The 17,191-nt window shown below is 34.8% G+C and overlaps 1 protein-coding gene across 3 annotated transcripts in view; it reads right to left on the reverse strand.

The window, feature by feature from the left end:
- The window catches only part of NDUFS4 (NADH:ubiquinone oxidoreductase subunit S4), a 118,750-nt gene that overhangs the window by 65,517 nt on the left and 36,042 nt on the right, over positions 1 to 17,191 (reverse strand). For all 3 annotated transcript variants that reach the window (XM_081310680.1, XM_081310681.1, XM_081310679.1), the window contains one exon: positions 1,878 to 1,956. In XM_081310680.1, the coding sequence (XP_081166806.1) occupies positions 1,878 to 1,956 (79 nt within the window). The remainder of the gene's footprint in view (positions 1 to 1,877; positions 1,957 to 17,191) is intronic.

Below are 17,191 nucleotides of genomic sequence, written 5' to 3' on the forward strand. Positions count from 1 at the left end.
ATGGTCATAGGGCTAGGTGTGGTGGCACATGCCTGTAACTCCTAGCAACTCAGGAGGCAGAGGCAGGAGGATCTTGAGTTCAAAGTTAGTCTTAGCAATGGCAAGATGCTAAGCAAGTCAGTGAAACTCTGTCTCTAAATAAAACACAAAATAGGGCTGGGGATGTGGCTCAGCGGTTGAGTGGCCCTAAGTTCAGTCCCCAGTACTCTCTCCGCCGCCCCCCCTCCCCCCGAAGAGATGGTCATAGGAAAAATTAGAATACTATCCTCATTAAATAATGAGCACATGGAATGTGAAAATCCTTCTCTCACACATATATAACTGTCTCATCTTTTCATACTTAAATAAACAAATGATGTTTCATTAATAAAGAATAAATTTTAGATGGTGACTGGATAAAGATCTAGGGACTGGTCAAAAACATGTAGGCTGCATGAACAGGAACTCTGAATGCTCTGAAGCAGGAAAAAGAATAGGAAGTTCCAGGGTTGGTATGGCTGGAACACAGAATACTGTAAAAAAGATATTAGTACAAGATAAATTACGAGGAAGGCAGGAGTTAAATCATATAACAACTCGAAGACTATGTTAGGATTTTAATGTTTATTCTAGGGGCAATAGGAAGCACCAAAGGATTTCACAGTAGACGGTGACAAAAATAGCATTTTAAAATAATAATAAATAGCCTATCCTGGGGAAAATCAATCAGAGGAAGATTAAAGTGTGTGAGGAGATCAACTGGGAGACTTGAATCAGTCTAGATGATGGCAAAATCAGTAAATAGCCTAAGAGATAACCTGAAGATAAAACCAGCCAGCCAGCCTGAAGCTTAAGAGTTTTCCAAACTGTCTGCTTGTTTTTCTATTTATCTGTCTATATCTTTAATGGTGCAAACACAAATTTGAGTGTGACTTCTTACTTAGATTATGCTAACAGGCTCAAAGTTAAGTGATAAAACACTATGCCATAAAAAGGGGAGTAGTTAAGAAATACACCCACATACTTGATAATAGTAAACCAGACATAAAAGGCAAAGCACACTTAAACTATTATACATTTCTATCAGAAGTCTTGGAAACATTACAAAATTTATGCTATTACATCATGTAAGCATAAATATCAACTTGCATTTAAAGTAACAGGCCACATACTGAAAATTTCAGTGATGGCTGGCAAAATTATATTTACTGATGAACAAAGAATTATTCATTTGTTTCTAGTTGTAATGTTTTAACTTAACTCTCACAGGAGAAATGCTATGTATGTAAATGTATATATAATATGTATAACAATAACATTGCATGGTTCTGGAAAAACCCAATATATTTAATTTTAGATAGTACTGTTAAGTATCTTACAACTTAAATAAGAGTGTTACACTGAGAAAATAAAAAATACTTCATTATAAATAAGCATTCCAATCACTACTTAAACACCACGAAAGCTTTCATCATTTTAATTTAATATTTGTATGACAATATTTTTGTATCATGTTTAACATAAATGATTTTTTTCTCTGAAAATACTTAAGATTTATGTATAATCACTGTGCACAGTGGTGCACGCCTATATTCCCAGAGGCTCAGGAGGCTGAGGAAGGAGGATCATGAGTTCAAAGCCAGCCTCAGCAACTAAGTGAGGGCCCTAAGCAACCCAGTAAGACCCTGTCTCTAAATAAAAAAGGGCTGGGGATGTGGCTAAGTGCCCCTAAGTTCAATCCTAAGTACAAAAAAAAAAAAAAAAAAAAAGATTTATTTATAATCTAGAAATTCAAACTCGTATCACTTTCCTAAAAGAACCTAGAAGACCATATTGAATATTGTTCAAAAATAATCCTAAACGCAAAACCATAGCAGAATATAGTAAAGAATTCTTACCAATTTTTCATCAACTGTTATAAGTTGAGTGTCTCGAGTTTGGTCCTGTGCCAGCCTCCATGTGGATGTGCTCAACAATCTGCAGTACAAGACTTCAAGTTAAAAAGTGATCCACGCAATGAGAAAAGAGAAGCAGACAAATCTTACATAAACAAGCTACTTTAACAATATCTGTCTTATTAAAAATTAAGAAAGAAAGAGAGGAGGACACAAAAGTCCTTTTTCTCCCCAATTAGTTCTGTCTGCTAAGTTTTTGGCAGACTCTCACTTTACAGTTCACAACAGGCAGCACTTTATGTCAGTCTACAGGCTCTCTGTCACTGAAAGGCCACCAGTGACAAGTACTGTACTGCTCTCTATGAGAACACAGTGGTTGGTTTGTCAAGACCAAGCAAAAACATGCAAAACTATATCAACTACTCTGGAATGCTGATTCCTAAATGATGGCATCAGAAAGGAGGGAAAATCTCAATCATAAGAAAAAATTTCTTTAAATTTAAACCATAAGTAATTTAAATATAAATGATGTGTGATTATTTAAGTAATGTTAACAAATTAATCCTGTATCCTGTTCAAAAAATTTGAATAAAGTCTGAATGGTTAAAACAGAAATATTAAATTGTAAGTAAAACAGGATTAAAGTCTATTTCCTTTATATTAAGCATCTTCCTATTTCATTGCAAAGAAATTACTTAAAACCAACAGGGTTTTTATTTTTATTTCATGTACACAATGTCATTTATACTAACAAAATGTCATATTAATCCCTAATTCTGACAACTTAACACTTTAGATTTATCCAAACTATTAATCCATCTTATATACATTTTTCTTTCAAAAGTAAGCTAGTGCTAGGCATGCTGGTGCATACCTGTAATCCCAGCTACTCTGGAGCTGAGGGGAAGGGGATCATAAGTTTAAGGCCAGCCTCAGCAATTTAGTGAGTCCTCAAGCAACTTAAGAGAGATCCTGTCTCAAAATAAAAAGTTAAAAAAGCTGGTAATGTAGTTCAGTGGTAAAGTATCCCTGGGTTCAATCTCTAGTACCACAAGAAAACCAAAACAAGACAAAACTCAACAAAAGAAAATAGAACCACCCAATTAAAAATAGGAAAAGGACATTTATACATTTATACAAAAAAGACATAGTCAATAATCTTATGAAAAGATGCTCAACATTACTAAGAATCAGGGAAATACAAAGAAAAATACTAGGAGATACTATTTCACACCCTTCAGGAATGTTAGGCAAAAACAAAATATATGTGTGCTGACAAAGATGTAAAGAAACTGGAACCTTTGTGAGAATATAAAATCGAAAAGCTAGTGTGGAACACAATATGCTGGTTTCTCAAGATATTAAACACAGATCCAACCATTCCATTTCTGGGTATATATCCCAAAGAAATGAAAGTAGGGACTTGAAAAGAAACTTGTACAGAAATGTTTACAACAGCATTATTTAGAATAGTCAAAAGCAAAAAACAGCCAAAATTAAAAGACACACTTTTTATTGGGCAATATATCATAATAATTGGAAGCATGCATGTAGAAATAATGATTAACATGTAATCATCAGAAAATAAATGGTAATTTTACTTAAATTTAGTAAATTTACATACTATTGAGTAATCTTCTGAGAAAATAAGAAAAACTTTGCCTCATAGTTTGCCTTTATTTCTGCCTATTTGTTTTATTAGTCTGTTCTCATTTCCAGTTTCTGAACTATCAATCTTAATTTTGAGCCCAAAGGATAATTTTGAGTCTGAGGGTCATGACAATTATTATCAATTACCATTATTAAAGTACAAAGTCATTTATTATATTTAGCTTTTCTGTATAAGTTTCCTGTAAGAAAGAGATTGGAGATCAAGAGATCTTATTTCTAACACTGGTCCTATAATTTACTAGATATCTATGAACAAATCCCTTAACTTCTCTGTATCTAAGTTTCATTCTTTGTAAGTCTGTAAAAAATAAGAATCATGTTGTTCTAAAGTCTCTTTCAGTAATGACAATCTCTGTAATTCTATTAGTGAAATGGAGTATGGTTCTAGTTGATTTTAATAATTCTCTATGGAAATTCTATGTAGTAATTACTCAACTCATAAAATAATTTGTTCTTTAAGCCTATGCAGCCAGGCATGGTGGTGCACGCCTATAATTCCAGTGGCTTGGGAGGCTGAGGCAGGAGAATTACGAGTTCAAAGCCAGCCTCAGCAATGGCAAGTCGCTAAGCAACTCAGCCAGACCCTGTCTCTAAATAAAATATAAAATAGGGCTGGGGATGTGGTTTAATGGTCAAGTGCCTAAGTTCAATCCCCAGTACAAAAAAAAAAAAAAAAAAAAAAAAGTCTGTGCAGTTACAATTTATAAAAATATATATGTAGACCACAGTTTCTTTATCCATTCACTCATTGATAGACATTGGGTTATTTATGCTAAAAACATTCATGTGAATGCTCTTGTATGGACATACAATTTCAGCTCATTTGAGTAAATATCTAGTAGCACAAGTGCGGATCCTGCTAAGACTGTTTTACCTTCGTAGAAAAGTGCAAAATTGTCTTTGAATGTGGCTGTATCATTTTGCAAATTGCATTCCCACCAGCAATGAATAGGATTACTTGTTCTTTTCATCTTTGCCAGCATTTTGTACAGTCTTGACCATACAAAATGTTTAGGATATTAGCAATCCTACCAGGTGTGCAATGCTATCATTATTGCTTTAATATTCAATTTCCTTATGACATGATGGTGAATATCTTTTTATCTGCTCATTTGTCATTCATGTATGTATATATATGTGTTATGTGTGTGTGCACCTCCTCTCTGAGAAGTTGTCTTTTCAGACCTTTAGTCCATCTTCATCATCATCATCATCATCATCATTATTATTGTTATAATACTCTATAATACATCATACTCTATCATTGAGCTATACCCTATTATTATTATTATTATTGTTATTTGCTAGAGATTGATCCCAGGGCCCCTCATGCATGCTGAGCACATCATACTCTATCATTGAGCTATACCCTATCATTGAGCTATACCCTACAGACTCATATCCACTTTTTGACTGGACAATTTTGCTCAGTTCTTTAGGTATTATAGATACAAGTCTTTTATCAGATATGTTTTGCAAATATTTTCTCCCAGTCCGGGCTTGTCTTGTCATTTTCTTTGCAGTATGTTTCACAGAGAAGTCCAATATTAATTTTCTCTTTTATGAATCATGTTTTTTATTTCTTCCTATCTATAATAAATGCTTATTAGGATCATCTTAGAATTTCTTTTCTTTCAGTACTGGGGATTGAACCTAGGGGTACTCCACCACTGAATTATACCACCAACCCTTTTTATATTTATTTGAGACAGGGTCTAAGTTGCCTCAAACTTGTGATTCTCCTGCCTCAGCCTCCCAAGTTGTTGGGATTATAAAGTGTACATATAAATCATATAGATCATATAAATACTGTTTTTGTTTGTTTGTGAGACAGCAACTAGTCGAGGTTGGCCTCAAACACCTAGGCTCAAGCATTCCCCCACCCTGAACCTACCAAGTATCTGGAACTACAAGCATATGCTACCATGTCTAGCTTACAAACACTGAAAAGATACTTCTCATAATCTTAAATGGTAAAAAGATAAAAAGAACTCATTTGTACTAAAAAAAAAAAAAAAAAAAAAAAGTATCCAAATAAGAATGATATCACTGACCCCTTTTGGAGCAAATAAACTTTATCAACTAAGAATAATTTTTTCAAACTCCCCTATTTCCTGTGGCAGTTTGAAAATAGGCTCCAAATTTCTTTGACCCCCCCTCTCTGCCACTAAGAACTTGAAATTTATATCCCTCCTCCTAGAATATGAATTCTCTGACTGCATGATCACTTTATGACAGTAGAAATGAAGGCTATGTGTTCCTAGGGTCAAGACTTAAGAAGTGGCAGTTGAACACTGTTCAACTTTTAGAACACTGTTTCTTGAGATATTTCACTTGGAACCCAGCCATCACTTTGTGAGGAAGATGAGGCTGTCCCATAGAGAGAACACCAAAAGAAGAACTGACAGCCAAAACTACTTTACAAGTTATGTAAGTAAGTTATGTTGGACCTCTAGCTCAAGTTGAGCTATTCTGGCAGACAAGCTTCCTTGAAAAAGCCAGTGCAAATTATAGATTTGTGAACTAAGTAGACTATTATTGTTTTAAGCAACTGAATATTGGAGTGGTTTGTCATGTGTATGTATATATGTGTGTGTGTGTATACACACACACACACACACACATATATACATACATACAGGTATATATGTGTGGGGGGTGGGTGGCTGAGTATGTGCATAAATATTGCCTTTCTTTGGTGAAATGTCAGCTATAGGGTTTTTTTTTTTTAACTCTACAAATAACCAAATATGGCTAAAAACATTAAAAGTGAATTAGTAGACCGAGGAGAGGGATAGCTGGGTCAAATGGTGGTTCCATTCCCAATTTTCCAAGAAATCTCCATACTGCTTTCCATATTGGCTGCACCAATTTGCAGCCCTACCAGCAAAGTATGAGTGTGCCTTTTTCTTCACATCCTCGCCAAAACTTATAATTGTTTGTATTCATAATAGCTGCCATTCTGACAAAAAAACAAATGCCAAATGTTTTCTCTGATATAAGGAGGCTGATTCATAGTGGGGTAGAGAGGGGGAGCGTGGGAGGAATGTGGGGGGGAAGGGAAGGGGTATGGGGTTAGAAATGATGATGGAATGTGATGGACATTATTATCCGAAGTACATGTATAAAGACACGAATTGGTGTGAATATACTTTGTATACAACCAGAGATATGAAAAATTATACTCTGTATGTATAATAAGAATTGTAATGCATTCCACTGTCATATATAAATTAAAATAAAAACAGTGAATTAGTAGTCTTAAGGGACCAGAAATAATCTGTTGGAGTTTTAGATAAAATGGAATCCCTAATCTTCTAGAAATCTTTTAAGGAATTAATTAATACTTAGCCTTTTGATTAGAGCCAATTATGTTTTTTTTCAATCTATTAAAAATTTATCAAACCAAATTCCCATTGAATCAGAAAGGGTTTAGTTCTATGCTAAACTATAATAAATATTACTGAAAGTTCTAACTGAAATTATTATAAATAATACTAAACACTGTCCTTGCTACAATAATCATCTTGGACCTAAAATATGTTGATATTTGAGTCAATCACCTTTAAATTAATGATCCTGAAGCTTTTTAAGATTTTGAAGAGAGAAACTTTAAAGTATGTTCATCATATTGTACTCTCTCAACAAAAGCAAGACAGAATCAATTGTCCATGGGAAAATTAAAGCGTGAAGGAAATACTTACTATTTGGGAAAAATAGAGCGAATGAAAGAAAAAATTCTACCAATCCTTTGGTTACTTCAAAGGAAATAAGAGTGAAGAAAATTCACTTATCTCTTTATAGAATCTAATTTCCTTTATCCTAATTCTAATTTATTGCAACAATTTCTAGTCTTTACCTATAGTACTTAATATGTACTTAATATCATCTTAAAATGTTTAGCTGTTAAAATTAGTAAAAAATTAGAATAACTTTCTACTGATGTCCTTTTTCTCATTCTGAGCCAGGCAGATCTAGTGGCAGGAACTATTATGGTGCATGCCTGTAATCCCAGAGGCTCAGGAGACTTAGGTAGGAAGACTGTGAGTTCAAAGCCAACCTAAGCAATTTATCAAAGAAGGCCCTAAGCAACTTAGCAAGACCCTATCTCTAAATAAAATATAAAAAATGGCTGAAGATGTGATTCAGTAGTAGAGCAACACTGAGTTAAAGGCCCCTACCAAACAAACAAACAAACAAACAAACAAACAGATGTGTCTCAGATAAAAGTCTAGCCCCAAACTGAATCTTTTCAAATGGACTAAGGAAAGACTAGTGAAAGAAAAGTAAAGGTAATCATGCCCACATACTACACTTTAGAATGGAAATGAAGAGTAATGAGAAGAATGTGGGCAATGTATTAGGAGGTAATAATAAAGAAATTGTAGGGAATGATGGAAAATGTAAGGAGAAAAGAAATATATTCAATTTATAGCAATAATTTAACAAGATAAACATACATAAAGTAAAATAAGGGGAATAAGTATACATATGTCATGATAATGAGAATAATTATATTACAAATCACAAAGAATATATGGTAAGTTCACATTTAGCTAAGTCATATCACTGAACTCTAATGACTACAAAACAATACAGTACCTCTACTGCTCTAAAATGTTTTAGAGGAAGAAATTGTGTTGTTGTACTTTCACATGTCTTACAAATAACTGGAAGCAAATTTACCATAAAGATGTCAACTATTAGCCTGAAAATTGAATACAATAGTAGTTAAAATCCTAATGACATTTTTATGAAATTATATGATTCTCACTGGGAAGAAAAATATTCACAAAAATAACCAAGAAAAATTTGAAAAGTAATAAAGTAGAATTTGCCTTGCCAAATAATATGTTACAGTAATTAAAATACCAGGGTATTATCACAGGCACAGACAAATAGATTGAACAGTACAGATCAGATTACAAAAACAGACTATGCAGATCTGAAGATCCATTATATAATAAAGGTGAAATTTCAAATTAGTGGTAGAAGTCTGAAGTTATATTTAGACAACGGGCTATTCTTTCATGGGGAAAAAAAATCTGAATTCCCTTCTAAAACAGCTACACTGTATAACCAAGAATTCCAGATGGACTTAAAAATATATGTATCCACATATACACTATACATGTGCACCTGTGTGTAAAAATACTAAAATTATGATTTCTTTTTTAAAAATTTTATTTTTGTAATTGCAGATGGGCAGCATGCCTTTATTTTATTTTTTTAGAATTTAACCTTTATTTCTATTTTTTGTTGTTTTTGTTTTTTATGTGGTGCTGAGGATCGAACCCAGGGCCTCACCAGCTACAGTCCCAGCCCCTAAAATATGATTTCTTAAAAATAACTATTGGGTAGATAAAGTCTTCCAAGTCAAGACAAAATTCCCACAAACTATGAAATTAGAAAGCAAAAACTGTGTGGGCTGGGGATGTGGCTCCAGCAGTAGCGCGCTAGCCTGGCATGCGTGCGGCCCGGGTTCGATCCTCAGCACCACATACCAACAAAGATGTTGTGTCTGCCGAGAACTAAAAAATAAATATTAAAAATTCTCTCTCTCTCTCTCTCCCTCCCCTCTCTCACTCTCTCTAAAAAAAAAAAAAAAAAAAAGAAAGCAAAAACTGTCATGGAAAAATACATACCATGCTAACACTAATCAACTCTTTCTGTAGTAGGTACATTTATTTTCTAAAAAGCAGACTTTAGTGTAAAAAAAATTATCAGGGACAAAGAAGGGCATTATGTAACAATGAAGGGGTCAGTTCTTAAATAAGATATTAACCATCTTCAAAGTGTTTGCACCTAACAAGAGAATGTCAAAATATGCTAGAAATCCATTGTTATACTTGGAAACTTCCATATTCTTCTAGTTGTAATTGAAAGAACCAGAAGGCAGAGGACCAGTAAGGACATAGTTGAACTGAGCAGCACCATTAACAAATTGAACATAACATCTATCAACTACTTCATTCAACAATAGCAGAACACATTCTTTTCAAATTCAAAACATTCACCAGATGACATTTTAAAGACGTAAAATGAACCTTAACAAACTGAAAAGAATAGAAAACACAGAATGCATTAAACTGTAAATCATTATCATAAACTGGAAATCCTCAATTATCTGGAGATGAAACAACATTCCTACATGATTCATGAGTCATGGAAGAAATCCCAACGAAAACTTTTAAAGTATTTTGAACTAGGGGCTGGGGATGTGGCTCAAGCGGTAGCGCGCTTGGGTTCGATCCTCAGCACCACATACCAACAAAGATGTTGTGTCCGCCGAGAACTAAAATAAATAAATAAATATTAAAAATTCTCTCTCTCTCTCTCTCTCTCTCTCTCTCCCTCCCTCCCTCACCCCCTCCCCTCTCACTCTTTCTTTAAAAAAAAAAAATAAAGTATTTTGAACTAAATGAAAATACAACTTTCAAAATTTGTGGGATGCGGCAACAGGAGTGCTAAGAGGAAAATTAATAGAACTGAACACATACAATAGAAAAGAAGGTCTAAATTTGATAATCTAAGCTTCCATACCATAAGAAATAAGAGGAAAGAAAAAGAGCAATAAACCTAACACAAAAGGAAAAAAGTTTAAATATTATAGCAGTTATCAATGAAATTATAAATAGAAAATTGGTAAATAAGATAAACAAAACCAAAAGGCTGTGGTTTGAAAAGATCAATAAAATTTATTATACCTGGGCTGAGACTGTAGCTCATTGGTAAAGCGCCCGCCTCTCATGTGTGAGGCACTGGGTTCGATCCTCAGCATCGCATAAAAATAAATATTGTGTCCAACTACAACTAAAAAAATATTTTTAAAAAATTATTATACCTCTAACCAGGCTAATAAAGTTTAAAAATAAAAAAAGGATAAATCACAAATAGAAGTGAAACAAGTGTCACTACTTCTGATCTCATGAACATTAAATATAATAGGAAATAATTATGAATATTTCAAGTCCATAAATGGACTAACATCTAAAAACACAAAGTATCAAAATTCACATGAGAAAAATTTGAATAGACTTACATCTGATTAAAGATATTCAATCAATAACCTTCCAAAAAAGAAAGCACTAGGCCCAGATGGTCTCCAAGTAAATTCTACCAAACATTTTAAGAATAAACAATACCAAACAAATACATCCTAACTTATTCTCTAGGACCAGTATAATCTTAATATCAAAACTACATAAAGGCATTGGAAGAAATAAACATTACAGATCATTCTTTTATGAACATAGCTACAAAAATCCTCAACAAATGTTAGCACAGTGAATCCAAAAATGTCAAAAAAGATGAATATACCATGACCAAATTGAATTTATTCCAGGTAGGCAAGGCTTGCTCAATATTTGAAAATCAATTAATTTGTTCTAGCACACTGGCAGGCTAACAAAGAAAAATTAAATGATCATACTAATTGTCATATAAAAGGAATTTGACAAAACACATATCCGAGCTAAAAACTTTGTACAAACTAGAAACAAGGGAATTTTTGCAACTTGATAAAACAACACTTTCATACATTCTACAACACACTTGACACTTATAGCGGAATAACTACATGTTTGAATGTAAGTGAACTAAATTCCCCAATTCCCATAAGCTGAATTGATACACCAACAAGATCCAATGATATGTTGCCTACAAGAAACTCACTTTACCAATTAAGACACACACAGACCAAAAGTGAAAGGATGGAAATAGATATTTCATACAAACTGAAAGAAAACAAATGAAAAACAAAAGTGAGCCGGTATAGCTCTTCTTATAGCAAAGTAGACTTAAAAACAAAAACTGAAGGAAAAGAAAAAAGTTCACCATACAATGATCAAGAGATGAATTCAATAAGATATAACAATCACAACTACATATGCACCTAATGCCAGAGCATCTCACTTTCATAAAACAAATATTATTAGTTTTAAAGGAAGAAAGAGAGTCCAATAGAATAGTAGTGGGAAACATAAACACTCCACTTGTATCGACAGACAAAACAACTTATAAGTGTAAAAGCTGGAGTTCAAACCCTGGCATCCTCTCTTACATGCAGTATGAGTTAGACCAGTAAGAGAACCACTCTATTCCTCAACTTCCTTATTAGAAATGGGGAACAACAGCGGAAGTTATCTCATTAGTTTGAACAAAAAGAACTAAATGAATTAAACATACAGCCCCAGAAGAGTGCCTCTCACCATCAATTATTACTATCCTTTTCTTCTTTGTGCTTGACTCATTTGAGTGCCCTGGCAAATGTCTTTCAAGAGAATCTTTTTCTTTATCCAGGAAAAAAAAATCCAGACCAAAAAATCAACAAAGAAACATCAGAATTAAACAATACTATAGATCAAATGGATTTAACATTCAAAGATATAGAACACAAATTCTTTTCATCAGCACATAGAACATTTTCTAACATAAGCCATATATCGAGCCACAAAACAAGTCTCAACAAATTTTAAAAAGTCAAAATTATATCATGCATCTTTTTCTGGCATAATGGAGTAAAGCTACAAATAAACAACAAAAGGAACTTCATAAATTATATAAATTCATGGAGATGTAACATGTTACTGAAGGAACAATGGGATATAGCAAAAGCAGTACTAGGAAGGAAATTTATAGGAGTTAACACCTACATTAAAAAAAATAGAAAGATTCCAAACAACCTAATGATATATCTCAAGGACCTAAAAAGAAAAAAAGATAAAAAATTAAAAGGAAAAAAATAACAAAAATCAGAGCAGAAATAAACGAAATAGAGACTAAAAAATAATACAAAAGCTCAATGAAACAAAGTTAGTTTAAAAAAAAAAAGATAAGCAAAATCAATAAACCTATTTAGGTAGACTGAAGGGTACAGGGCAAGAGAAACCCCAAACAAATACAGTTACAAATGAAAAAAAGAGACATTACACTTGATACCACAGAAATACAAAGGATCATTAGAGACAAAGAGAGGAACCCACATACATACAGTTATCTAATACTAGACAAAGGTGCCAAAAATATACTTTGAAAAAAAGATAGTCTTTTCAACATATGGTGTTGGAAAAATTGTAAATCCATATGTATAAGAATGAAACTTATACAAAAGTTGAACAAAAGTCAATGCAAAGTGAATCAAAGACCTAGGAATTAGCCTAGAAACTCTAACTGCTAAGAGAAAATATAGGCCCAACATGTTGGCAAAGGAACAGACTTCCTTAACAAGATTCCTAAAGTGCAAGTTAAAAAAAAAAAAAAAAATCAGTGGATGGCATCAAACTGAAGAGCTTCTGCAGGGCTGGGCATGTGGCTCCAATGTACAGCGATTGCCTATCGTGTGAGGCATTGGGTTTGATTCTCAGCACCACATATAAATAAATAAAATAAAGGTCTATCAACAACTAATACAACTTTTTTTATAAAAATAGGATTTTTATTAAAATTCGAAATTTAGTTATCTCAAAACTAGCAACAAAAGACCTAGAAATTACTAACACATTATATTTGTGGAATGTATGTATTATTTGCATTGACATTATTAAACATACAGAAATACATTTAATATAGAAATATATCTGAAATCAAATCTTTTGTGTGTATGTGGTTCTAGGGATCCAATCCAGGGCTTCATGCATGCTAGGCAAGTACTCTACTACTGAGCTGAACCCCCAGCCCTTAAGTTGAATGTTAATACTCATAAACCTAACACTTTGCTATTCAAATTGATGTTAATTTTAAGAAGCAAGTCCAAATAACCTATATGATTGGAACAGGGAATACTGTTAAAAAAGAAAAAGCTTCTGCACAGCAAAGGAACCAATTAAGAGCATGAGGAGAAAGCCTACAGAATGGGAGATCATTGCCACCTGCTCCTAAGATAGAGCATTAGTATCTAAAATGTATTAAAAACTCAAAAAATTAACATCAAAATAGCAAATAATTCAATTAATAAAGGGGCAAAAGAACTTAACAGACACTTACCAAAAGAAGAAATACAACTGGGCAACACATAAATGAAAAAAAGGTTCAACATCCTCAGTAATCAGGAAAATACATATCAAAAGTACACTGAGATTTCTTCTCACCTCAGTCAGGACAGCAATCATCAAGAATACAAATAACAATAAGTGCTGGAGAAAACACAAGGGGAAAGGTACCCTTACACATTGTTGGTAGAACAATCACTTTGGAAAGCAATATGAAGATTCCTTAAAAGACAAGGAATGGAACTGTATAAGTGGTCCCTTCACTTTCTGAATATAGCCCTCATTGCTGTAAGGCTTATTTTAAAAAGAAAAAAAAAAAAGTTTTTTCTCTCTTCTCCCCTCTCCCCATCCCTAACAAACAAGATTAATTCCCCTAGTTAACTGCCCTTGAACACACCCACTTCAGGAAAGAGTTGCCAGCTGAGGATCTGAGAAGTAAATATCTCCAAATTAACAAGTGAATCCCAACAGCCACCAGGGCGCCTTGACACGCCCTACCAGAGCTTATCTGGATTACAACACTAGAAGAGTTCCTGTAAACCTCCCAGTCTTTCCTGATGGGGAGAGTCACAGCCTTTGGGACAGGAGTACCCTGTGTTTCTCCTTTGCTAGCAAAGCAATAAACCTTCTTTTTTCCCTTTCTCAAAATCATATCCTCATTATTAAATTGGCATTGATGGCATTGAGGATGGGGACTGGCATCGGGGATGGGGACCCTGTAAGGTCCTTGCTTGGCATCTGGACAGCCATCTTCGGTGACAGCTGCCATTTTAAGAAAAAATTTGCTTTCCCACCCAAGGGCGTTTCTGAGAAAGTCTCACCACTCCCTCAAACCAATCTAATCCTTCAAACCACATTCTTTCCCTTACCAACCCCCCCTTAACCGCCAGCATAAGGAACCACTGGGGCTCTAATCCTGAGCCTGCCCCACAAAAGTCCAGAACCCCAAGCCTGTTTTGCCTCTCTCCTTCTATGGAGAGATGTGCCTTTATTTGTCAGCTCTGACAAACTCTTGTGTATATCTCTCCCTGGTCTCATCTTTCATCTGGTTCACCTGTCTCCTGGTTCCTCGTTTTCCTATCAGACCAAGTTTTTGGTTAAAGAACCACCATATGACCAAGATCCCACTCCTTGGTATTTACCCTAGAACTAAAATCAGCATATTAGAGATACGTGCATACGAATGTTAATAACAGTGCAAGTCACAAACATCAAGTTATGAAAACAGTCTAGGTGTCCCTTAACAAACAAATGGATTTAAAAAATGATATAAATACACAATAGAGTTGACTCAGCCTACACAAGAATGAAACAATGTCATTTGCTGATAAACAAAGGGAACTGGAAAACAACATGCTAAGTAAAACAAGCTGGACTCAAAGTTGTGGATCAAATGTTTTCTTTCATGTGGAAGCTAGAGAGAAAAATAAAAGGCATAAAGAAGGGATCTCAGGCTGGGGATTTAGCTCAGATGGTAGAGTGTTTGCCTTACCTACTCAAGGCCCTGGGTTCAATCCCCAGCATCACCAAAAAAAAAAAAAAAAAAAGTCGGGGGAGGGTGGTCTCATGAAAACAGAAGAGAGAGAGTAGAGGAAAGTGATCTAGAGGGAGAGGAGAGAGTAGGGCATGGGGAAATACTCAGAACAAAATCTACCAAATTAAGCCATGTCCATATATGAACATACCACAATGAATCCCACTTTTATATGTAATTATAATATACCCATTTAAAAAATAATAGAAGGGAGATCAGTAGTATACAGCAAATGAATTGGGGGAGAAAGGAGAAAAAGGAACTGTACTGTGGAAAAACCAAATTATATTATGCCATATTTGTACAAAAGCACAAATATGGCATAATAAATCCCATTATTGAAGCCAGATTTAAAGTTAGGTAGTCAGTGTAGTTAGGTAAATCGGGTCTAATACAGAGTGAAATCTAAAATGGAGGCCATGCTGGGAATGACTCAGGGAAACACAGGACAACTCATGGAATGTTGACGAAGTCCCGAAAAGGCCCTAGGCCAAAGTCCACCTCAAAGAAGTGTTAGTGAACAGCCCCCAGCAAACTTAAAGATAGCCCATCACAAAGAAGTGTCCCACCCCTCGGGTCTTCCAACCTACATTCCATCCCCAAAACTATAAGAAGGAGAAACAACTGCACTGCCACGGATTCCACCTCTTGGGTCCCCTTCTTCCTCCGGGAGAAGTCTTTTCTGCTGTCCTTTAATAAACTTCTAATTTCTACTCTGACCTTGCCTCGGCGTGCTTCTTTGGTGTTATTCTTCAACATTGGGGAAGCAAGGACTCGTCACCGGTCAACAGCGGTATCATTATTATGTATAAGTATAATGACCCAACAATAAAAAGAAATCCCTATAGTTAAGTGACACAGGAATATAACTAAACATTTAGGTATAACTCTAACAATATGTATAGAAGCTTTAAAAGGAAAATTAGAAAACTCTGATGGAGGAAATAATGAACATCTAAATACTAAAGGGATATTCCATACTCATGAATAAAAATATTTCACATTGTTAAAATTCTCCTTGATTTACTCTACAGATTGAACACAATTTCACTGAGAGAAAAAAAAAATACAGCAAGTTACTTTGTGGATATTGATAAGCTAATTCTAAAATTCATATGAAAATACCAATGATCCAAAATAATCAATACAATACTGAGAGATAATTAACAAAGATAGAAGACTGACACTACTGGATTTTAAAGCTTTCAACACAATCACATTAATAAAGACAGTATTGGGGAGCTGGGGTTGTGGCTCAGCAGTAGAGTGCTCGCCTAGCATGTGTGAGGCCCTGGGTTCAATCCTCAGCACTGAAAGAATTCCCCAAGCAAAGACACTTCACCAGGAGAATTCCAATTTTTTTGCAAAAGGCTGTGTGCTTATATAGATCTAAGGGGAGATGGCAGGGCTTAGATAAATGGCAGGCCACCCGTTTATTGGCAAGTTCTTCCAGATATCAGCTCCAGAGCCCAGGAATTAGTTCTTATTGGGGATAAGGTTCCCCGCCAGCAAGAGAGAGTTCACACAGGCGGGAACTTTTCGCGCCAGTGAGAAAAAGGGGAAAGTAGGAAGAGGAGGTCGTTAGGTGCCATGTTGGTGTTTTTCTCTGGGGTGCGGCTGCCGTTTATACTTTTGCCAACAAACACTACATATAAATAAACTAAATAAAGGCACTGTTTCCACCTACAACTAAAAGAAAAAAAAATAAAAATAAAGATACTATTGATACCGCTGTTGACCGGTGACGAGTCCTTGCTTCCCCGATGTTGAAGAATAACACCAAAGAAGCACGCCGAGGCAAGGTCAGAGTAGAAATTAGAAGTTTATTAAAGGACAGCAGAAAAGACTTCTCCCGGAGGAAGAAGGGGACCCAAGAGGTGGAATCCGAGGAAGGGCTGTTGTCTCCCCTTTTTATAGTTTTGGTGATGGAATGTAGGTTGAAAGGCCCGAGGGGTGGGACACTTCTTTGTGATGGGCTATCTTTAAGTTTGCTGGGGGCTGTTCATTAACACTTCTTTGAGGTGGACTTTGGCCTAGGGCCTTTTCGGGACTTCGTCATCATTCCATGAGTTGTCCTGTGTTTTCCCTGAGTCATTCCCAGCATGGCCTCCATTTTAGATTTC

This window comes from Spermophilus citellus (genome assembly GCF_964194105.1).
Source record: "Spermophilus citellus genome assembly, chromosome: 1".
Taxonomy (NCBI): domain Eukaryota; kingdom Metazoa; phylum Chordata; class Mammalia; order Rodentia; family Sciuridae; genus Spermophilus; species Spermophilus citellus.